The sequence below is a fragment of the Geotrypetes seraphini genome, chromosome 6, assembly GCF_902459505.1.
Source record: "Geotrypetes seraphini chromosome 6, aGeoSer1.1, whole genome shotgun sequence".
Lineage (NCBI taxonomy): Eukaryota > Metazoa > Chordata > Amphibia > Gymnophiona > Dermophiidae > Geotrypetes > Geotrypetes seraphini.
In genome coordinates this window covers 235,790,904-235,815,512 of record NC_047089.1, presented here as the reverse complement: position 1 = coordinate 235,815,512, position 24,609 = coordinate 235,790,904, and the positions used below count along the sequence as shown (strand labels likewise).

Here is a 24,609-nt window from a genome sequence, read left to right as displayed (position 1 = left end):
CCTAGATTATCCAGATGGGTTCCTAGAGAGGCAGTGTATAGATTGAAGAGAGTGGGGGACAGTGGAGATCCTTGTGGTACGCCGCATGGGTTTGACCAGGATTCTGATTTTTCTTTGTTTGATTTTACACTGTAGGTTCTGAGTTTTAGGAATCCTTTGAACCAGGCGTATACTTTGTCTGAGATGCCTATTGCATCTAGTATCTGTAGAAGGATGTTGTGGTCTACTAGGTCAAATGCTGCCGATAGGTCCAGTTGTATGAGTAGCATTTTTTTCCCTATACTAAGTTGTTGTCTGGCGGTATCCATGAGGGAGCCTAGTAATGTCTCTGTGCTGAAATTTGTTCTGAATCCTGATTGCATGGGGTGTAGTAGGTTGTGGTCCTCTATGTAATTGGTGAGGAGTTTGGCTACTAGGCCTTCTGTAATTTTGACATATAGCGGTATTGAGGCTATAGGTCTATAGTTGGAAGGGAGGTTTTGTGGTGCCTTTGGGTCTTTTTGGATTGGGGTGATGACAATTTCGCTGAGGTTGTCAGGGAATGTGCCCTCTGTGAGTGTGAATTGGATCCATTGTAGAATTATGGTGCGGAACTTTATACTAGAGGTGGTAAGGAGATATGAGGGGCAATGGTTGAGGTCACAGGAGGCATGGCTGTATTTTTTGTATAATTTGTTAAATTCTGGCCATGTTATGTTTGGGAATTGAGACCAAGTTCTGTCTGCTGCGATTGCTTCTTTTCCTGTGGGGTGGATTGTATATGCGTGAGCGCATTGTACAAAATTTTTTTTTACATAGTTCCCCCCCCCCGGACGCCCGATTCATCACCCAGAAGGAGCGCTCGCACTCCCACCCCGAAGGACCGCTCGCAACCCCACCCGAAGGACCGCTCGCACCCCCACAGCCTCCCCCCCTCCCCCATGGAGAAGCTGTCTACCTTGTTTCCGGATGCCAGCCCAGCTGCTTCCTCTGCCAGCGGTCCTGCCCCTTCTCAGAGCTCTGTGCTGCGCTGCTTTTTCTTCCGGCGGTCCCACCCTTTCTCTGACGTCAGAGAAGGGGCGGGACCGCCGGCAGAGGAAACAGCTGGGCTCGCTGGCATCCGGAAACAAGGTAGACAGTTTCTCCATGGGGGAGGGGGGGGAGGCTGTGGGGGTGCGAGCGGTCCTTTGGGTGGGGGTGCGAGCGGTCCTTTGGGGTGGGGGTGCGAGCGGTCCTTCAGGGTGGGGGTGCGGGTGTGTGCGAGCGGTCCTTCGGGGTGGGGGTGCGAGCGGTCCTGCGGGGGGGTGAATTGGACGTCGGGGGGGCATCAGGCTTTCAGGGTAAGGACAGGACTTCAAGGGGGAAAGGAGAGTCGAGGCGGGCGAAAAGAGAGTCGGGGTCTCCAGAGGAGAGTCAGGGCGGGCGAAAGGAGAGTCGGGCAGCATGCGCGGTATACGGGTGTGCGCGGTATATAAAAATTTCTGTACATAAATTTGTGTTTTTCGCGCGCTATACCCGTGTGCGCGTTTTACATGGGTGTGCGTTATCTATGTGAAAATACGGTAGTTCAAAACACGGCCGTCCGCTTATTATTCGGACTAAAGAAAAGTGATCACGTTAGTCCCTTCTACAAACTGTTGCATTGGTTACCAATTGAGGCTCGAATTTTATTCATATTCTCCTGCTTCTGCTACAAACTAATCTGGGGAATGGCCCCCAACTACCTTCTACCTCACTTTGAATTCTACTCCTCTACTAGGTCTACGAGAAACCGCAACCTCTTTACATACCCGAAAATCACAGGCTGCAGATATCGAACCTTCCTAGACAAAACATTCAAGTTCCAAGCTGGTAGACAGCAAACTTGGCTAGGCTACCTCACTGATGTAGCTAAACTGACCTACAGTGTCTTTTGGACAGAATTAAAAACCGCCTTATTTAAGAAATTCATGTCCCCTAGCCAGAATTTTCCCTACACGATCAAAGCTACCTCACCTCACCCGAATTCCTTCATTCCTCTCAATAGGAACCCCATAATCTCTGTCTGCTATTATGTCCTCCTCACAATTGTACCCAGCTTCCCGCTGGTGCCCGATGTTTTTCAATGTAATATGAAAACTACGTTAATTCTGTTCAATAACCTATGTACATCTTTCTCCTAACCATTTGGCACCTTCTAATTCACTGACTGCTGAATGTTCTCATTTCTATTTATACTCTGTAATTCGCTGATTGTACAGCTTATCTTCATTGTGAACCGCCTAGAAGTCACAAGATTATGGCGGTATAGAAAAATAAAGTTATTATTATTATTATTATAATGAGTAGAAACATCTAAGGGTCTTAATCCGGCCCTGCTTTTATGGTCTGTGCCATGAAACTGGCAAGGATCAAATATGCAGATGTAATATCACATCATGCACTATGCTATGAGTTTATCTTATTGGGCAAACTGGATAGACCAGGGGCGGGGAACGAGGGCTGCAATCCAGTTTGGTTTTCAGGATTCACCAATGAATGCGCATGAAATCTTTTTGCATGCACTGCCTCCATTGTATGCAAATAGATCTCATGCATATTCGTTGGGGAAAATCCTGAAAACCTGAATGGATTGCAGCCCTCGTTCCCCACCCCTGGGATAGATTGTGCAGGTCTTTATAGAAACATAGAAATAGACGGCAGATAAGGGCCCACGGCCCATCTAGTCTGCCCACCTTAATGTCCCTCCCCTACCTTTGCCCTGTGAATAGATCCCATGTGCCGATCCCATTTGGCCTTAAAATCAGGCACGCTGCTGGCCTCAATCACCTGCAGTGGAAGACTATTCCAGCGATCAACCACTCTTTCGGTGAAAAAGAATTTCCTGGTGTCACCTCGTAGTTTCCCGCCCCTGATTTTCAACGGATGCCCTCTTGTTGTCGTGGGACCCTTGAAAAAGAAGATATCTTCCTCCGCCTCGATGCGGCCCGTAAGATACTTGAATGTCTCGATCATGTCCCCCCTCTCTCTGCGCTCCTCGAGCGAGTATAGCTGTAATTTGTCAAGCCGTTTTTCGTATGGTAGATCCTTGAGTCCCGAGACCATCCGGGTGGCCATTCTTTGCACCGACTCCAGTCTCAGCACATCATCTACTATGTTTTTTTTTTTTTTTTTGAGTTCAATAATTTTATTGAATATTATAAATAATATACAGAAAGCAGTTCAAGTACATGAAAATTGAATAAGAAATATTGATGTAGAAACAAAAGAAACCGTAATTGTATTCATTTGCATATAACAAATTATTAAGAAGCATTCAGAGTATTTGAAACTGCTAAGAAAAGAAATAGAAAGGGTAGATAAGCAGAGAGGATGAAGTAAAAGAAAAAAGAAAGTGAGGATGAAGTAAAAGAAAAAAGAAAGGTAAAGAAGGAGAAAGAGAAAGAGGGAGAAAAAGAGAGGGGTAGAAGTGTCTACGAGGCAGAATGAACATATAAATCCAAGAACGACCAAGGTGATTTATTTCGCATCAATTTTGTAGAGAAACGAGATATCATGTTTTTTTCATATGCATATGATTCGAATTTATGATACATGCTCAAAGAGTTCCACCAAAAGGTGTAGTCTAGTAATGTAGATGATTTCCAATTTTTTAAAATGTGCATAAGAGCTGTCACAAACATGGTGTCAATGAGTTTGGGAGGACAGTTTGATAGTGCGAAGCAAGGGTGTTGAGAACGAAGGATTATAATTATAATGATGGACATCATCTACTATGTTACTATGTTAAATTAGTCACCTTTTAAGATACATGCCAACTCTATGTAATGATAGAGTGGGAGCTCACCTGGACAGATAGGGAAAAGTGCTTGAGTACCTGAATAATTTGTAATCCGCATAGAATTGTAGGATATGTGGAATATAAATTATTTTTTTTTAAAAAATATAGCGATAAATAACCATGAGATATGTTTGCATACAAGGAGGTCGTGCATTCAGATACATCCCATGCATGTTTATTAGGGACACCCTGGAAAGCTAGATGCAGTGCTCCAGTTTGACCGCCCACGTTCTGGAAATGGTGAATCCCTTCATTCTTCCGACAACCTGCCCCTATAAATAGCTAAGCTGCCCTTCCTCCCTGTTGCCTTCTAACTTTGCTCCTTCCTATTTTTCCTACAAATCCCTCAGCGATGCCTAACGTTTTATTTTGCTCGCTCTTGGGTTCATTGTTTGCTGGAAGTGGGTTGTTTTCAATTCACACATACTTTTTCCCCTGTTGCCTGTCTGGGAAGTTGGCTCCGGTACAAAAGATATGCCAGCAAAGTGTGGGAAGGGGCTGTGTTTGGAGGAACAATGAAAGAGCTGCTTTGACTTCGACCTATGGCTGCGGAGATTGCGGCAGAGGCTTCGACGTCGCCTTCACCATTGTCACAGAAGGAGGAAACCAAACAAACCTTGGTCTTTGCCTTTGATGTTCGGCAATCTCCAGTCGAAAAACCTCTGCGTTACGTGCAGACGTGACACGATTCCGAAGCTGCTATGCCAGCAAGCGAGGCGATGCATGTTGGATAGTACAGAAAATCAAGTTTTGTTTGTTATTGGAAGAGCTTTTTTGAAATCAAGGGGAAAACAATGAAGCCGCCTCAAATGACTTCACGGGGACAAAAATAATTAAGGCAGCTGTGCTAATTGGTAGTTTAAAAAATAAAAGATTATCCAAATCAGTAGGTCTGTGCGTTGTCTTTCTAATAATTTTGCTAAGAGAGAATAGTGTACACTGTTGATGCAAAAATAAATAAAAAAATTCAAACTTTTTTTCTATTGTTCTGTTTGGAAAAACAACACGAAACATTGTCACATCCTATGTCGTTTCAAGCAACTGCACATCCGCAGTAAACAGGGACCTTAGACTGTAAACCAGTGGTTCCCAACCCTGTCCTGGAAGACCACCAGGACAGCCCTAATGAATATGCATGGTGCAGATTTGCATGCCTGCCACCTCCATTATATGCAGATCTCTCTCATGCATATTCATTAGAGCTATCCTGAAAGCCTGACTGGCCTGAGGGTTGGAAACCACTGCAGTACGCTCTCTGAGACTGAGAAGTACATTTATCTAGGGCAGTGGTTCCCAAACCTGTCCTGGGGGACCCCCTAGCCAGTCAGGTTTTCAAGATATCCCTAATGAATATGCATGAGAGAGATTTGCATATAATGGAAGTGACAGGTATGCAAATCTTTCTCATGCATATTCATTAGGGATTCCCCGAAAATCTGGCCTGTTTGCAGCTCTCAAGGACTGAACTTGCCTGATCTTGAACCATATAGCACAGAAAATTCTAGAGCAGTGGTTACCCAAACCTGTCCTGGGGGATCCCCAGCCAGTCAGGTTTTCAAGATATCCCTAATGAATATGCATGAAAGAGATTTGCATATAATGGAAGTGACAGGTATGCAAATCTCTCTCATGCATATTCATTAGGGATTCCCTGAAAATCTGGCCTGTTTGCAGCTCTCAAGGACTGAACTTGCCTGATCTTGAACCATATAGCACAGAAAATTCTAGAAACATAGAAACATAGAAAAAAGCGGCAGAAAAGGGCTATAGCCCACCAAGTCTGCCCATTCCAAGTATCCTCCCCCCCTGAGTTTACTCCCTTAAAGATCCCACGTGAGTATCCCATTTTCTCTTAAAATCCGTCACGCTGCTGGCCTTTATCACCTGGAGTGGGAGTCTGTTCCAATGATCCACAACTCTCTCGGTGAAGAAATACTTCCTGAAGTCGCCATGAAACTTCCCTCCCCTGATTTTTAGCGGATGCCCTCTGGTGGTCGAGGGTCCCATGAGCCGGAAGATATCATCTTCTGACTCGATGTGCCCCGTGATATACTTATACGTTTCAATCATATCTCCCCGTTCCCTTCTTTCCTCAAGTGAGTACATCCACAATTTTTCTAGAGCAGTGGTTACCCAAACCTGTCCTGGGGGACCCCCCAGCCAGTCAGGTTTTCAAGATATCCCTAATGAATATGCATGAGAGAGATTTGCATATAATGGAAGTGACAGGTATGCAAATCTCTCTCATGCATATTCATTAGGGATTCCCTGAAAATCTGGCCTGTTTGCAGCTCTCAAGGACTGAACTTGCCTGATCTTGAACCATATAGCACAGAAAATTCTAGAGCAGTGGTTACCCAAACCTGTCCTGGGGGACCCCCCAGCCAGTCAGGTTTTCAAGATATCCCTAATGAATATGCATGAGAGAGATTTGCATATAATGGAAGTGACAGGTATGCAAATCTCTCTCATGCATATTCATTAGGGATTCCCTGAAAATCTGGCCTGTTTGCAGCTCTCAAGGACTGAACTTGCCTGATCTTGAACCATATAGCACAGAAAATTCTAGAGCAGTGGTTACCCAAACCTGTCCTGGGGGACCCCCAGCCAGTCAGATTTTCAAGATATCCCTAATGAATATGCATGAGAGAGATTTGCATATAATGGAAGTGACAGGTATGCAAATCTATCTCATGCATATTCATTAGGGATATCTTGAAAACCTGACTGGCTGGGGTCCCCCAGGACAGGTTTGGGAACCAATGATCTACGGTTTGGGGGAAATAAGTAATTGAATCCAAAATAAAATACAAAAGGAAGACTCTTTCAGGTCTACAATGACAAAAGAATTTGGTGTTCAGGCCAGGGAAAATATGGCTGTAAATGACCAGAAGTTGAATTTATGCCTAGGTTTGCAAAAACAATGAGACTAGCACCAGGCAAGAGGATGATTATGGGGGATGTTTACTGACCCTCTCCTTTACTAGGTTGATCTTCGCAAAAAGCAAATTTGACCATGTTTCCCTGCTTCTGTCAAAACTTCACTGGCTTCCGGTGATTTCTAGGAATTCACTTTAAATGTACCTGCCAACATTCAAGATCCTACATGGCATTCTTCCTCCCCTAATCCCACTATCCTGGAATTCTTCGAGACCTGACACTACCAGATCCGCCCAAAAACTCAAACTGTCTTTACCCTCGTTAAAAGGCGTCATGTATGCAGGTAAATTAGGAAAATCCCTTTTCTTGAAATTCACTGAGCTTTGGAATAACCTCCCTGCCTCGCTGCGGAACCTAGGCTCATTCCAATTATTCCGAAAGCATCTGAAAACCTGGCTTTTCTCCAAAACGTAAAGCTATCTATTTAAAATGTAAAGCTAGCTATCCTCTTCATAACCTCTAATTTCTTATTATGTCCTTCCCTCATTTATTGAATTACCTGTAAACCGTGCCGAGCTCTATCTTTATGGAGATGATGCGGTATACAAACTTAAGGTTTAGTTAGTTTCTCTTCCTCTCTTTTTTTTTCTCTCTCTCTCCTCTTTTTTCTCTCTCTTCCTCTCTTCTTTTTTCTCTCTTTCTCTTTCTCATTCTCATCAAAAGGTGTCATGTATGCAGTGATGCTCCTTCCCTGCCCTCTTCTTCCCCCCCCTGGTTCTTTCTCTACTCCCCCCCGCTGTGCATGCCTCTTCCCCCTCCATACCTCTAACTTTCCCGGCACAAGCAGCATCACCAACGTGCTGCCCGTGTCAGCGTCAGCTCTCCCTCTGATGTCACTTCCTAGGCGCACGACCCGGAAGTGACGTCAGAGAGCTGATGCTGGCACGTACAATAGGTTGAAGTTGCTGTTCGCACCGGCAAAGAGCTAGAGCTACGGTGTGGGGGAAGTGAAGGCAGGCGCATGGCGGGGGAAGGAGCGGGTGGGCGGAGCGGAGGACAGGTGTTGGCGCCTCCACCTCTGCCCCCTCCTTACTACGCCACTGCTTAGGGTTTCCTTCATGTTTATATTTCTGCAGATTTGAATAAAGAGCTTTGAGCATTGCCAACCTTAAGGCTCAGCTGCCGACTCAGCCTAGATTAGTGTAAACCGCCTAGAACTTTTGGTTATGGCGGTATAAAAGAATAAAATTATTATTATTAATTTTCAGAATGACGAGCCTGTTCAGTTTCTATCCACCACTGGGCCTTGAAGGTCTTTGAATTAGAGAATGGTTATAATACTCCATCTTGAGTCAAGGCAAAGCAAGTGCATTTCTTTGTCTGCAAAAGTTCTCATTCCTCATAATACTTTGGGTACTTTTATTTTTAATTACACGGCAGACCTTAGACCCTTTCTTTTCACTCCCAACAGGTCAGATTTACAGGGTCCTAGTAATAAATATGCATGAGACAGATTTACATACAACGGAGGTAGTAAGTATACAAATCTATTTGATGATGATGATAATAACGATGGGTATTTATAGCCTGCCAAATCCTCAAACAAGGTTTGAGATGGGTTTACCTATCAAGAAACCGATTCATTAATTGGGAAATTAAAAAAAAAAAAATTAAACAGCCATATACCAAAAGATCATAAAATCCCAAAAATCTCATATAAACATCATAATAAACATTTACCCCCTCTTTTACAAAAGTGGGCGTATATTATCACACGCTAAACATGCGCGAAACGCTAACGAGTGCATGTTAGGCTATGGATGTGTTAGCGGTTAGCGCACAGGTTGATTCAGCATGCGCTAAATCCACGCTAAAATGCGTGGAGGGGCATCATCGAAAGGGACGTCTAAGTCCGTTTATGTCCATCTCGCAAGTCGTCCAAAGTTAAAAAGAGCCTAAGACACATTTTCGAAAGGGACGTCCAACTTTTTTTGGCTTTCGAAAATCGTCTAACTATACGTCCTGCCGATCTGATCGTCCAAGCCGCTAAATCGTCCATCTTTATACCACATTTCCGTCCAACTTTCCGTCCAAGTCCAAAACACCTAGAGCAAGCCCTGTTGGACGTGGGAGGGGTCTGCAAGTGATGGACTGAACACCCAGACATGCCACCTAAATAGTGGGGTACCTTACAGGGCACTGCTGTGAACTTCACAAAAAGGGTGCCATGGCTTCTCCTCACCACAGCTTCCTTATAGGTGACGGTGAGCCCCGCAAACCACCTCCAGAATCCTCTAGATCCACTTATCTACCACCCCAATAGCCCTTATGGCTGCAGGAGCCATTTATATGCCAGTAAAAAAGGGTTTTGGGGGTGTATAGGACAGTGCACATGTTTAAGTATCAATGCAGTGATTACAGGGGCATATGGGCATGGGTCCTCCTCTCTGTGGGTCCCTAACCCACCCCCAAGACGACTTAAGCTGCCTCTGGGCTGGACAACTAGGCTTTCCTATGCCAGGCGGCCAGGTGATGATGGTCTGGAGGCTGAAATTTAAAGCTGTGAATAAAATTTTTATGGGGGGGGTTGGTGATCACTGGGGTAGTGTGTGTGGGGTTTGTGTAATGTGTTTTCAGTGCTTATCTGGTGAGTTTAGGTGGTTTTTTGTGACTTAGACCATTTTTTACATGGTCTAAGTCACAATGTCCAAGTTCCGTCTAAGCTCTGTTGTAAAACTTTCAGTTTTATATGCTGTATGACTAAATCTAAGCCGGCTCACGTCCCGCCCAATCCCCGCCTTCGACACGCCTCCTGAAACGCCCCGTTTATCTTTGAACGTTGAGCAGCAATATGAAGGCCTAGGTCGCTTTTAAATATATCCAAAACCCGGTTTTATTATTGGCGCTTGGACGTTTTTGAGAAATGTTCGTCCAAGTGCCGACTTAGGCCGGTTTTTGGACGTTTTTCTCTTTCGATTATGAGCCCCTTAGCGCGCCTATGTAAAAGAGGCCCTTAGAAAATAAGCAACGTTTCAGTGTCTTGTGAAATTGAAAATAATTTGAACCTATCCGAATATTTGCGGTAATGTAGCCCAACTTTTGACTAGCTGATATTTTAAAAACTCTTCATATAGCGGCAACTTCTTTACCTCCTTAAGAACAGGATATTGCAAAGTTGAATAGTTGCAAACATGCTCATGAGTTCCTAAGAATTGTATAGTAAATGTTGGATCAGCTGGGCCAATGCCCTCCAAAATCTTAATTCATGCATATTCCAGTCCTTAAGGGTCGCCAATGGGTCAGGTTTATAGGACATGGCCTAATGATGATGCATTCGATAAAGGAAGCATGCAAATAATAATAATAATAACAGTTTATATACCGCAGGACCGTGAAGTTCTATGCGGTTTACAATGATTAAAAGGAATTACAGATCGAGTGGAATAACCAAAGTTCAGAGTTAGTGAATAACAGTTCTAAAGATCATTTGTTGAGGACTAAGATTGTGTAGGTCAGGTACCTAAGTATTTCAGGGACAGATGTGTTTTTAGGCGTTTCCTGAATTCCCTATAAGTAGTAGGCACGAGCAGTTGCTCCAGGTCTTTACCCCATAATGCTGCTTGGTGATGACTTTTAAATTTACAACCTCTAACCGGTAGAGAAACAAAGTTTGGATGTGAGGTTCTCCTGAATCTGTTGGTTGTGAAGGAGAAAAAGTCTGTTATATATTTAGGGGCTAAGCCGTAAAGTACCTTGAAGCAAACACAACCCAACTTGAATTTCACACGTGCCTCCATCAGCAGCCAGTGCAGAAGTCGATAGGAAGGTGTCACATGATCAAACTTCTTCAGTCCACAAAGTAACCTAACCGCTGCATTTTGTACCAGTTGCAATGGCCGCATGTTCTTCTGGGAGAGTGCCAAGTAGGCGATGTTACAATAATCGAGTTGACTCAGTATCAGGGATTGTACCAGAATTCTAAATGATGAGACATCAAAGTAAGCTCTGATGGACCGAAGCTTCCAGAGGGTGAGAAAGATCTTTTTAATCTACCTGGTCTTTCATGGTCAGGCTCTGGTCCAGTGTTACTCCCAATATCTTCATAGTGGGTTGAATGGGATAACTAAGGTTATTAGAACATAAGAACATAAGCAGTGCCTCCGCCGGGTCAGACCATAGGTCCATCATGCCCAGCAGTCCGCTCCCGCGGCGGCCCAAACAGGTCACCTGTCTGAATCATCAGAAGGGGCCCCCTTGCCACCCTGGTTTCCCATTGAAGTCCTAACTTCCCATCGAAGTCCTAACCCTCCGGTTTTGCACATGCACGACCTGGTCGGGTTTCTATACTTATTTCCTGGATACTTCTCTCAGTATCCCACGATCCCTTTATCCCTCAGGAATCCGTCCAATCCCTGTTTGAATCCCTGTACCGTACTCTGCCCGACCACCTCCTCCGGCAGCGCATTCCAAGTGTCCACGACCCTCTGGGTGAAAAAAAACTTCCTTGCATTTGTTTTGAACCTATCTCCCTTCAGTTTCTCCGAGTGCCCCCTCGTACCTGTTGTCCCCTTCAGTCTGAAGAATCTGTCCCTATCCACCCTCTCTATGCCCCTCATGATCTTGAAGGTCTCTATCATATCTCCCCTGAGCCTCCTTTTTTCCAGGGAGAAGAGCCCCAGCTTATCCAACCTCTCGGCGTATGGGCAGTGTTCCAGCCCTCTTACCAGTTTCGTCGCTCTCCTTTGGACTCTCTCAAGCACCGCCATGTCCTTCTTGAGGTATGGCGACCAATACTGCACGCAGTATTCCAGATGCGGACGCACCATCGCTCGATACAATGGCATGATGACTTCCCGCGTCCTGGTTGTGATGCACCTCTTTATGATGCCCAGCATCCTGTTGGCTTTTTTCGAGGCTGCTGCGCACTGTGCAGATGGCTTCAGTGATGCATCCACCAGCACACCCAAGTCTCTCTCAAGTCTGCTGTCTCCCAACAATGCCCCCCCCCATTTTGTAGTTGAACAACGGGTTCTTTTTCCCTATATGCATGACCTTGCATTTTTCCACATTGAAGCGCATTTGCCATTTGTCTGCCCAGTCCTCCAGCTTCTCCAGGTCCCTTTGCAGGTCCTCACACTCCTCCCTGGACCTAACTCTGCCGCACAGTTTGGTATCATCTGCAAATTTTATGACCTCGCACTTTGCCTCTTTTTCCAGGTCATTGATAAATATGTTGAAGAGTAACGGCCCCAGCACCGATCCCTGTGGCACACCGCTTGTGACTCCCCGCCAGTCAGAATATTGGCCCTTTACTCCAACCCTCTGCAGTCTACCCGACAACCAGTGCTCGATCCATCTGTGCACATCTCCTCCCACCCCGTGGTTCCACAGCTTCCTAAGCAGTCTTTCATGTGGCACCTTGTCGAAAGCCTTTTGAAAATCGAGGTAAATGATGTCGATGGGTTCCCCATTGTCCACCCGACTGCTTATTCCCTCAAAGAAGTACAGAAGGTTCGTTAAGCACGACCTTCCCTTACAGAATCCGTGCTGGCTTGTTCTCAGTAGACCATTTCTTTCAATGTGCTCGCAAATGCCGTCCTTGATCATAGCTTCCACCATCTTCCCTACAATTGAAGTCAGGCTCACCGGCCTGTAGTTCCCAGGGTCACCCCTCGATCCCTTCTTGAAGATAGGTGTGACATTTGCCAATTTCCAGTCCTTTGGTACCTCTCCAGTTTTCAAGGATAGGTTACAAACATGCTGGATTGTGCCCGCTATTTCCTGTCTTAGTTCCTTCAGAACCCTTGGGTGGATCCCGTCCGGACCCGGTGATTTGCCGCATTTTAACCTGTCTATCTGTTTGAGGACATCCTCCTTACTTACCTCTATGTGTTCCAATTTTTCAGCCTGTTCCCCACTCATGAGCTCCTCTGAGTCCGGTATATTAGATGTGTCCTCTCTCGTGAAAACCGACGAGAAGAACGTGTTCAACCTCTCAGCTACCTCTTTATCCTCCTTAATCACTCCCTTCCTATCCCCATCGTCCAACGGCCCCACCTCCTCTCTCGCTGGTCGTTTCCCCTTTATGTAACTGAAGAATGCCTTGAAGTTTTTTGCCTCCCTGGCCAGCCCCTCTTCGTATTTCCCTTTTGCTTTTCTAACCTCTCGGTGGCATTCTTTTTGGCATTTCCTGTGCGCCTGGTGGTTTTCCTCCGTTGGGTCCTTTTTCCATCTCCGGAAGGATACTTTTTTGTCATTTATTGCCCTCTTTACTTCTGCTGAGATCCAAATCGGGTCCTTTGACCGCTTGTTCTTGCAGCCTTTCCTGAAATTGGGGACGTACATTTTTTGTGCTTCTTGCAGGGTGTCCCTGAATAGGGTCCAGGCGCTTTCCACAGTCTCCATCTTAAAGATATTTCTGAGCTTCTTCCCCACCATTTTCCTCATAGCAACATAGTTCCCTTTCTTGAAGTTGAGCGCACAAGATGCTTTAGTGTCAAGTGGTCGTGGCGATGCTATAAAAAATTTTGTTTTCTCTGAATTTAGCTTTAGTCTGAATTCAGTCATCCATTGCTCCGTCCAATTTAGTACTTCTGTTGCTTTGGGGGTGACTTCTGAGACAGAGGTAGTAAATGGGATAATTATCATGAAGTCATCAGTGTAGCTAAATAGTTCTATCCCCAGCTGGGACAATTGCACACCCAATGAGGCCATGTAAACATTGAAGAGCAGTGGGGATAATGGTGATCCCTGTGGCACGCATTAATCTAAAAATATATATCCTAGGGATAGTCTACTAAATTCAATAGCTGCCAGTTGAGTATTGCAGTAATTAAATTAGCTATTCTTTATTGAATCAATTTTTCTTTTAATTATTCCAATTATATAAGTGCCATAAACCATCCTATACTCATAAAAATTATAAATAGTACATACAATTTCATAAATATTGCACATTTGGTGAACCTTCCTCCATTAACTAACATATACACCATTCACCACCATCCACACATGCATTCACTCATCCATTAATAACAGGGTTTAGTATTCTTGAAAAGTAGGGCTGTACACGCTATAATCACAGTTGTATTAATAATAACTTCCAGTTCAAAATTCATCTACATCAATCGAAATGAATCAGAAAGGGGGACTCTACACACAACCAGGTATCACCGATCTCCAACACCTGTTACCCCTCTTTCTTCTTAATTATCCTTCATGTTAGCACACAGGGCTCAGTTCTTCCATCTCGATTGTCCATTTCTTCAAAAAATAAACCGTACAGCCCAACTGTTCTTCACTGCAAGAGACCAAACTTTCAGAGAGCAAAGCATCCAGCCCAACACAAGAATGTGTTTCACCGATTGGCATCTTCAGGAACTGTGCTTACAAGGTCCACCATCCACAAGGCTCTTCGGCAAAACTAACGATCTCAAGCAGGAACCCAGGGTTCGACACAAGTCCGGTATCAGCTGATCAACAGGAAGCACACCGTTCACCGGGAGATTCAAACTGCATATGTTAGTTAATGGAGGAAGGTTCACCAAATGTGCAATATTTATGAAATTGTATGTACTATTTATAATTTTTATGAGTATAGGATGGTTTATGGCACTTATATAATTGGAATAATTAAAAGAAAAATTGATTCAATAAAGAATAGCTGATTTAATTAATGTATATTCATTAGGGATATCCTGAAAACTTGACCCATTGGCAGCCCTCAAGGACTAAGGGCTCCTTTTACGAAGGTGCACTAGCGTTTTTAGTGCACGCACCGGATGAGCATGCGCTATAGCGTGCTCTAGCCGAAAAACTACCGCCTGCTCAAGAGGAGGCGATAGCGGCTAGCGCGCAGGGCTATTCCACGCTTTAAGGCCCTAATGCACCTTTGTAAAAGAAGCCCTAAGAATAAATAAGTAAAGGCTTTAGACTGTTAGTAGCAAAAGCTGCACTGCAAGGATATATTTGTAAAACACATGAAGCAATCCTACCGTTTTAAGATATTGTATATTTCTTCGCAAATTTTCAGTTACTCTTGATTTAGTAAGCATGATCTTTTTCAATTTCCCCTGTTTGTTTACAGGAAGCATTATCAGTAGTTAGTGAAGACCAGTCATTATTTGAGTGCGCCTACGGAACTCCACATCTTGCTAAGACGGAGATGACTGCGTCCTCCTCTAGTGAATATGGGCAAACCTCGAAGATGAGTCCGCGTGTCCCCCAGCAAGACTGGCTCTCCCAACCTTCAACCAGAGTTACCATCAAAATGGAATGCAACCCAAGCCAGGTGAATGGGTCAAGGTAAGAAACGGAGCTTTTGTCTATTGTTTTAATGATGTAGTGATGTCACAATGATGACCCAAAAAAGAGATATGAATACCTGACGCTGGTTTATGAGTTTGATGGTTTCCTGTGGATGATAGCATGAAAGATTTCATTCGTTAGACGTTCACTATGAAGGCAATTCTTTTACTAGGCACCACAATTTAGATACCTAGATGTCGCTCGCTGAGTTTTAATTCTATAAAAGCATGCTGGATGCTAAGATTCTATTCTAGAATACTAAAGTAAATTGGCATCAGCGTGCCCACATTTGGGAGTGCCCGCTTCTGCATGTCAATTTCAGGTGTAAGTGGGTGTGCCTAGATGTGGTACTTTATTGTATAACTAGTCTTTAAGCCCGTTACATTAACGGGTGCTAGAGATGTCTGTCTCTCTGGGGTTTTTTCTTTGTCTCTCTCTCTCTCCTTGGATTCTGTCTGTCTGTCATTCGTTCTGTCTTTGTCTCTCCCTGACCCCTTGCCTATCTGTATTTCTCTGATGCGCCATGCCTGCCTGTATCTCCGTGGCCCCCTTCTGTGTCCCCCCCTTTCCCAAAGCAAAGCATGATTGTTTTGTGCCCCCCCAGCACACCCCTCCCCCCCCAGCAGCCCCCTTTCCCTCTCCCCTTGTTGTGCCATGCCTGCGTGCTCCGTGGCCCCTTCTGTTCCCCCCCGATGATTGCTGTCTGCCCCCAGCACACCCCTCCCCCAAAGCAGCCCCCTTTTCCTCTCCCCTGGTCCCCTGTTCTACCATGTCTGCGTGTTCCATGGCCCCCTTCCCACCAAAGCAGCCCACTTTCCCTCTCCCCCTGGTCCCCTGTTGTGCAATGCCTGCCTACTCCATGGCCCCCTTCCGTTTCCACCCCCCCTCCCATTCTTACCCTCCCTCCATGCCTCCAACTGGAGCTGGTCCTCTCGTCGCAGATCGTCGTGCAGCAGGCCCGGCGTCCTGCCCCGGTACTGCTCGCTGTCGGGAAGGTGGAGAGCGGCCTGCAAGGTTCACTGCAGCGGCTGGCAAACCTCAGCAGGCCGCTTTGAAGAGAAGCGGCAGCGAGAGGGAGGAGTTACTGGCACACGCGCCTCCAGCTAGCGCAGGCGCCATGAGGACTGGCACAGAAGCACACCGCACGCAACCAGGACTCACTATCTTTCAACAGCGCATGCGCGCTCTAGGTTTTTATTATTATAGATGTACATGTGTAAGCACTGGCCCCGCCCATGTCCCGCTCATGCTTCTCCCCTGTGAACACTGACTCCCCAGTTTTGTATATGGTGGCTTACATTGTGCTCGCAAATCATTTCATACAGCCAATTTGCAAGCACAACTTAATTCGCCATTAACACTTCATAACTGATGTTAATTAGCACTAATTAAAAGTTACGTGCACAACTTGGTTGGCGCATTCTTTAAAGTGCTGCGTGCCACTTCTAGTGCGCGAATCTGAAAAGGTGGCATGGCCAGGGGAGGAGCATGGGCAGATTGCGGGCATTTCTAAAAGTTTTGCACACTAATATAGAATATGCTGTGCGCAACATAGATACAGGTATTTAGGTCTGGTTTTCCTTGGCCTAAATGGGTCACCCTAAAAGTTATGTCATGCATTGGCACTAAGTGTGACTCTGAAGGTGTGTGTACCTTTGATAGAATCGGCTAAGTGTTGCTGTAGTTGTCGCCAATTTTATGGCACTATATATAGCATCGCTCTCTTTCCCCCTCCCCCAAGGATCTAGCATCTCTTTCCTCTCCTTCCCCTCCTTCCTTGCCTCCCTCTTCCTGTAGTCTTGCATCTCTCTCTCTCTCTCCCTTTCCTTTTCTTGTCTTCCCTAGTCTTCATTCTCAATTTGTTTTCTGCCTCTGTCTAGATTAAATTCTTACTACGAGTATCTAGTCCTCAATTTCCCTTTTATCACTGTATCCATCTACAGCTTGCCAACTCTTTCCTTCACCCCTCCAGTATCTCACTAACTCTATCCTCTTCCCCCTCTACAGCCCTCTTTCTCTACCCCCTTCCATCCAGCATCTTCCCCTCTCACTCTGCTCTCCACTTCCTTCATGCTTCCGTCCACCTCTCTCTCCCTCCACTTCCATTCAGCATCTGCTCCCCTCTCTCTCGTCCCTCCCCACTAACATCCAATGTCTTCCCCTTCTCTTCCACCCATCCAACTTCCATCAGCATCTGCTCCCTCTCTCTCACACCACCCCAGTTCCGTCCAGTATCCTGCCCCCTTCCTCTTTCTCACTCTCCCTCCACCCTAAATCCTCCCAGTATCCTGCCCCCTCACCTACCCACCGCTGCTGCTGCTTTCCCGAACCACCAGCAACAGTGGTAGTAAACGTAAATGCAGCCATCGAGGGGCCTTCATGCACCCTCTCACGGCTGCTGGCACTCCGGAAGAAGTGACGTCGTAAGGGGGTGGTGCTCGAAGGGTCCCACAATGGCTGCATTTACGTTTACTAGGAAAGCAGCAGCAGAGAAAGGCAGGAGGTGCCGGTGTGCCGGCTGCACCCCCTTAGTGCATGCACCTGGAGCGGACTGCCCCTCCCCCCTACGGTAAGCCACTCTTTCCCCATTCACCATAACAAGGCTCTCGTCTGATTCCTAAAAATCTCAGAAATTTTTTTTTTTTCACAGAACCTTTCCTTTCACCTAACTGCTGTACCCCAAATTGGTACAAAATGGAGCTGATCTGTAAGCTAGAAAATAAACTGGAACAGCTTAAAATTTATCAATTTGATACCGTTCCAGTGAATGGTAAATTCATTTTGAAACACTACGTGGCAAAGGCAGTGACTTTTTTACATTCCGTTCATGTGCTGAAAAAATATATATATATATATTGTCTGTTAAAATATGGGCTCATGCAAAACTGTTGATGCCAAGCTGCTGAAAAAGAAACCCATTAAAAGTTCAGCTGCTATGCGGCTCTGGCTTCAGAAAACGGCGTTCAGAGCAACACATGCCGTCCTTATGCATTGCCCGGTGCACATGAGGCGAACGCTGGGGACACAGCCCAGATGCACATTGTAGTGAAAAATCAGAACATTAAACAGGGTTTTGTTTTCACTGGTTCTTGACTGTTTCAGAGCCAAATCTAAATGTCAGGATAATTGCCAAAGAGCTGGAGCCTGCCACAGGCCTGATGAATAGCAGATAAATTAATTATTTTGGTCACTGCACTTGAAGAAAAATAACAGAAAGCACATTGTGATATACAAAGATCATTCAGACTTCTCATGTGATCCTTTATTAGCACCGGCGTAGTTTGGGGTGGGCATTTGGTGGGAGGGGGACTGTGTCGCCAAAATCTTACAGGTGCTCATACTGAACTGTTCTCCCTGCCCCCATTATCAATATGACTTCTTTACCCTTTGCCAATCCCCCCCCCCCAAAAAAAAACCCCAAATAAGCAATGAACCGGACTTTGGCGCGGTGACATTTGTGCACCGCCGCTCCCACCGCTTTAAAGCCTTACTGTTAGCGCTGTGAGAGGGGGAGTGGGGGGGCAACCCCCCCACTACATTTACAAGTCCTCGCTCTGCCTTTGGGGAGGGGTTTGGGGGACCCTTCCCAAGTACATTGAAAACTCCCATTCTCCTTTCCGTTGTCGCAGTTTGGGAGTTTTCAGTGTCGTGGGGGGGGGAGGTTTCCCCTCCAAAACCCCCTCCAACGGGAGCGCGAGGACTTGTAAATGCAGTGGGGGGTTTCCCTCCCCCCTCCACACACCCTCACAGGGCTAACGGTAAGGCTTTAAAGCAGCGGGAGCGGCGGTGTGCATATGTACTGCACGCAAATGTCGGCGTATGATTGTCAGTGCGCCAAAGTCCGGCACGCTTTTGACGGGTCACCAGTAAACTACACCATTGTTTATTAGGTTCAAATGAATGCAGAAATATGATCATGTCAGTCCACTTTTTAAAAGAAGTACATTGGCTGCCGATCTCACACAGAATAACATAAAATCGCATTACTAACATTTAAAATTCAGAAAACTAATACTCCAATATTCTTATATCGATATTTAATACCATATTCCCCAGCTAGATCCCTTAGGCCTCATGTGACCATTCCATCATTGAAAATAATTGGCACTAGAAGAACTACAACTTTCTCTATCTTGGGACCCCAGCTTTCGAATAAACTTCCAATTTTTCTGCGCGCTGAAATCTCCTTAGAAAAATTTAAAAGCAAACTAAAAAGCTATGTTTATAAAGATGCATATGAATCTTAGATCAGATAATCTTTTTTGATTTTCCTATTTACTTCTAGATTAAGCCTTTTTTAAAACATTTTTTCCATACCAAATTTCATTAAAAAAAATTTTAATACCCTTCCTGATGTTGTTCCTTTCCTAAATGTTTTTTTTATTTTCGGTTTTTTTTTTTTTCTTTTAAAACAGATGTGGTTTTTCCTGATATTTCTTAATATCTTTAATTAACTATGGATAGGTTTGTATGTTTATTGTCTCAAATGATTTTATTTGTTCCCCCCAATTTTTATTATTGTTATACGCATTGAATATTGCGTTTAAATCAAAACTACAATAAACTTGAAACTTGAACTGGATCATTACTGTGAATTTCATGACTGTTTATAAAGCAGCAGGTATGGATCAAGGTTGCCAGGTTTTTCTATAGTAAAATCCAGACCCCCTAGACCCGCCCCCCAGGCCTGCAAAATTCCACCTATCCCTGCCCTATTACGTTCCAGCCCTGCTCCAAGCCCCGTCCCTGCTCTCATTGGGCGGGAGGAAATCAGCGCATGCGTGGATTTTTTCCTGCCCAACGCGATTTAGAGGTTCCCCAGGTTTTCAGGGGGACAACATAGCTTAAGAAAGGTTGCCAATCTATGTACATTGATACTGATCTTTGCTAGTATTCTATAACGGAATCTGGGTGCCCAGATGAAGTTATTTATTTATTTATTTTAAATTTATATCCCGTCCCCACAAAAGAGCTCAGAATGGGTTACTAGTTTACATACAATACATAATAAAGCATAGGGTAGAATTGTTAGATTATCAGTTGGCTGAAAACTTTATCTGTCTTGTATTATTTTTTTAATAACAAAAATACATAGATCATCAATTTCAATATGTGGCTGAAATACAAGTGGCTGGGGTAATGTATGGAAAAACAATAGACCAGATTGTAATACAGTTCACTCTCTGTTAACCGGAACTCAATTAACCAGAAATCTCAAGCAACCAGAAAAGAAATCTAAGAAATACTGTAATACCTTAAATGAAAATAAAATCAATGTGTGGCGGAAATTTAAGTGTAAACTTGGCATGCCACATCTGATTACGCCCACACATAGGGGAGATATGATAGAGATGTTTAAATACCTACATGGCATAAATGCGCATGAGGCGAGTCTCTCATTTGAAAGGAAGCTCTGCAATGAGAGGGTATAGGATGACGTTAAGAGGTCAGGAGAAATCTAAGGAAATACTTTTTACAGAAAGGGTGGTAGATGCATGGAACAGTCTCCTGATAGAGGTGGTGGAGACAGAGACCGTGTCTGAATTCAAGAGGGCCTGGGATAGGCACCAGGGATCTCTCAGAGAGAGGTCGAGATAATGGTTACTGCGGATGGTCCATTTGGCCTTTATCTGCCATCATGTTTCTATGTTTCTTTAACCATAAAGCTCTATGACATCACAGTGCAGGTGATAAAAGCCTTAGCCAATAGGAAGAGGAGATGCAAATGTTAAGAGCCTTAGCCAACAGGGAGAGGAGGAGAGAGTGGATGATGTGGACGGACAGACTGGATGGGCCATTTGGCCTTTATCTGCCGTCATGTTTCTATGTTTCTTTAACCATAAAGCTCTATGACATCACAGTGCAGGTGATAAAAGCCTTAGCCAATAGGAAGAGGAGATGCAAATGTTAAGAGCCTTAGCCAACAGGGAGAGGAGGAGAGAGTGGATGATGCGGACGGACAGACTGGATGGGCCATTTGGCCTTTATCTGCCATCATGTTTCTATGTTTCTATAACTATAAAGCTCTGTGACCTCATACTGCAAGTGTTAAGAGTCTTAGCCTATAACAATAATGCTCTATGACATCACAATGCAGGTGTAAAGAGCCTTAGCCTATAGGGAGGGGAGGAGATAGTGGATGCTGCGGATGGGCCATTTGGCCTTTATCTGCCATCATGTTTCTATGTATCACATGAGTTAAAATCAAGGGATTCTAGTTGGCTCACATTCTCCCTGATGAAGCTTGGCTCGAGTTGGAGAACTGGGAAACAACTGGAGGGGTTTGAACTAATTTGACACCATTTTCACCCAAAATACATTTGCACTAAAGGATTATACAAATATTTTTGAGTAACCCTCTTTTATTGTTCACCAATTCAAAAGAGAGCCAAAGCAAAAACACAAAGGGTTTCCTGTTTTTAAATATGTGAGTCTCTGTTGGTTAGCGGTGACAAGTTTGTTTAGACCTTGCTTAAGCTTTGTTAAAATATTATGTACACAGCTGAGCCTGATGCATTTCAGTCCATAAAGGAGGTCTATAAATGAAATATGCAAAAAGACTATGACTCAAATTCTATAAATGCGCCACTAGTTAGGCGCTGTTAGGCACCCTAACGGCACCTAATTTACCCCCCTTTTACATATTAGTCTTAAATTAGTCCTAATAAGCCCCCCCCTTTTACAAAACCGCACAAGAGATTTTTTGCACCAGCTGGCACGCTGAATTCTCTGCGTTGCTCCGATGCGCATAGGAACTCTATGACCGTCGGAGTAGCGCAGCGCATTCAGCACGCCGGCCAGCGCAAACAACCTCTTGTGTGGTTTTATAAAAGGGGAGGTTAATTGGTTTAACTGCCTTTAATCAACGCACTTAAATTGTCATTAAAAAACCCAGACTAAACTAAACTAAACTAAACCTTAAGTTTGTATAGCGCATCATCTCCATAAAGATAGAGCTCAGCACGGTTTACAGGTAAATTCAATATATGAGGGAAGGACATAATAAGAAATTAGAGGTTATGAAGAGGATAGCTAGCTTTACATTTTCAATAGATAGCTTTACGTTTTGGAGAAAAGCCAGGTTTTCAGATGCTTTCGGAATAATTGGAATGAGCCTAGGTTCCGCAGCGGGGCAGGGATGTTGTTCCAAAGCTCAGTTAAATTGAAGAAAAGAGATTTCCCTAATTTACCTGCATACATGACGCCTTTTAATGAGAATGAGAAACAGAAAGAGAAAAAAGAGAGAGGAAGAGAGAGAGAAAAAAAAGAAAGGAAGAGAAGAAGAGAGAGAGAAAAAAGAGACATAGTAACATAGTAGATAACGGCAGATAAAGACCCGAATGGTCCATCCAGTCTGCCCAACCTGATTCAATTAAATTTTTTTTTTTTTTTAATTTTTTTTCTTCTTAGCTATTTCTGGGCAAGAATCCAAAGCTTTACCCGGTACTGTGCTTGGGTTCCAAGTTTCAAGTTTCAAGTTTATTAGTTTTTCATATCCCGATCATAAAGCAAATATCTGACCGATTAACAATAAAAATTTAAAATAGAAGAATAAGAACTAGTTAATAGTGTATTAAAGAGTATAGGGAAAACATATTAAACATATACAGACAAACACGACCGTGAGGATGAATGGGGAGGAGGGGAAAAGTTACATAATATTAGAAGAAATGATATAGTGGGAAGGGAAAGAACATGGAGGGTAATTGTGCGTGATGTTATGAGATGCCCTAATGTAGAAGATGAGAATTGTGAGAGTGTTGAAAATTTAATAGATGAAGTAAAGATTAGGATTTGGTAAAGGCATCTTGGAATAGGAAAGTTTTAAGATTGGTTTTAAATTTTTGTAGATGACCAAAATCTCTGTTAAGACTTACTCCAGCCCATCTACACTCTCCCAGCCATTGAAGCCCTCCCCAGCCCATCCTCCACCAAACGGCAATACACAGACACAGACCGTGCAAGTCTGCCCAGTACTGGCCTTAGTTCAATATTTAATATTATTTTCTGATTCTAAATCTTCTGTGTTCATCCCACGCTTCTTTGAACTCAGTCACAGTTTTACTCTCCACCACCTCTCTCGGGTGCGCTTTCCAGGCATCCACTACCTTCTCCGTAAAGTAGACTTTCCTAACATTGCCCCTGAATCTACCACCCCTCAACCTCAAATTATGTCCTCTGGTTTTACCATTTTCCTTTCTCTGGAAAAGATTTTGTTCTACGTTAACGTTTTGTTCTACGTTAATCCTTCAAGTATTTGAACGTCTGAATCTCCCCTGTCTCTCCTTTCCTCTAGAGTCTAGGGTATACATATTCAGGGCTTCCAGTCTCTCCTCATACGTCTTCTGGCGCAAGCCTCCTATCATTTTTGTCGCCCTCCTCTGGACCGCCTCAAGTCTTCTTACGTCTTTCGCCAGATACGGTCTCCAAAACTGAACACAATACTCCAAGTGAGGCCTCACCAATGACCTGTACAGGGGCATCAACACCTTCTTCCTTCTACTGACTACGCCTCTCTTTATACAGTCCAGAATCCTTCTGGCAGCAGCCACTGCCTTGTCACACAGTTTTTTCGCCTTTAGATCTTCGGACACTATAGCCCCAAGGTCCCTCTCCCCGTCCGTGCATATCAGCTTCTCTCCTCCCAGCATATACTGTTCCTTCCTATTATTAATCCCCAAATGCATTACTCTGCATTACTTTGCATTGAATTTTAGTTGCCAGGCATTAGACCATTCCTCTAACTTTTGCAGATCCTTTTTCATATTTTCCACTCCCTCTTCGGTGTCTACTCTGTTACAAATCTTGGTATCATCTGCAAAAAGGCACACTTTTCCTTCTAACCCTTCAGCAATGTCACTCACAAACAGAGGAAGAGAGAGAGAGAGAAAGAGACACAAAGAGAGAGAGAAAAAAGAGAGAGAGAGGAAGAGAGAGAGAGGGAGAAAAAAGAGAGAGAAAAAAAAGGAAAAGAGAGAGAAAAAAAGAGAGAGGAAGAGAAACTAAACTAAACTAAGTTTGTATACCGCATCATCTCCATAAAGATAGAGCTCGGCACGGTTTACAGGTAATTCAATAAATGAGGGAAAGACATAATAAGAAATTAGAGGTTATGAAGAGGATAGCTAGCTTTACATTTTAAATAGATAGCTTTACGTTTTGGAGAAAAGCCAAGTTTTCAGATGCTTTCGGAATAATTGGAATGAGCCTAGGTTCCGCAGCGGGACAGGGAGGTTGTTCCAAAGCTCAGTGAATTTGAAGAAAAGGGATTTCCTTAATTTACCTGCATACAACGCTTCCACAAACAACTCCAGTACTCCTCTCCTCTGTAAAGCACATTGGCTACCCATCACTTATCGCCTCACCTATAAAATACTCCTCCTCACCTTTAAAACAAAAAATTCTGACCAACCGGCGTTCATAGACAAACTATTGATCCTCCGGTCTAACAATCTCTCCATATCATCAATACGCGAACTGTTTTATGATCCCACTCGTAAATCCATTTTTTCAGTCACCGTCCCCTCTCTGTGGAACGCCCTTCCATTAGATCTTCGATTAGAGAACTCTTGAAAAATTTAAAGCTACACTTAAAACTTTGCTCTTTAAAGACACCTATACTC

The 24,609-nt window shown here is 44.2% G+C and overlaps 1 protein-coding gene across 5 annotated transcripts in view; it reads left to right on the top strand.

Annotated features, from left to right (window-relative positions):
- Positions 1–24,609, top strand: part of ERG (ETS transcription factor ERG) — a 429,387-nt gene that overhangs the window by 315,913 nt on the left and 88,865 nt on the right. For all 5 annotated transcript variants that reach the window (XM_033949789.1, XM_033949786.1, XM_033949790.1 and 2 more), the window contains one exon: positions 14,766–14,983. In XM_033949789.1, coding sequence (XP_033805680.1) covers positions 14,766–14,983 — 218 coding nt within the window. The remainder of the gene's footprint in view (positions 1–14,765; positions 14,984–24,609) is intronic.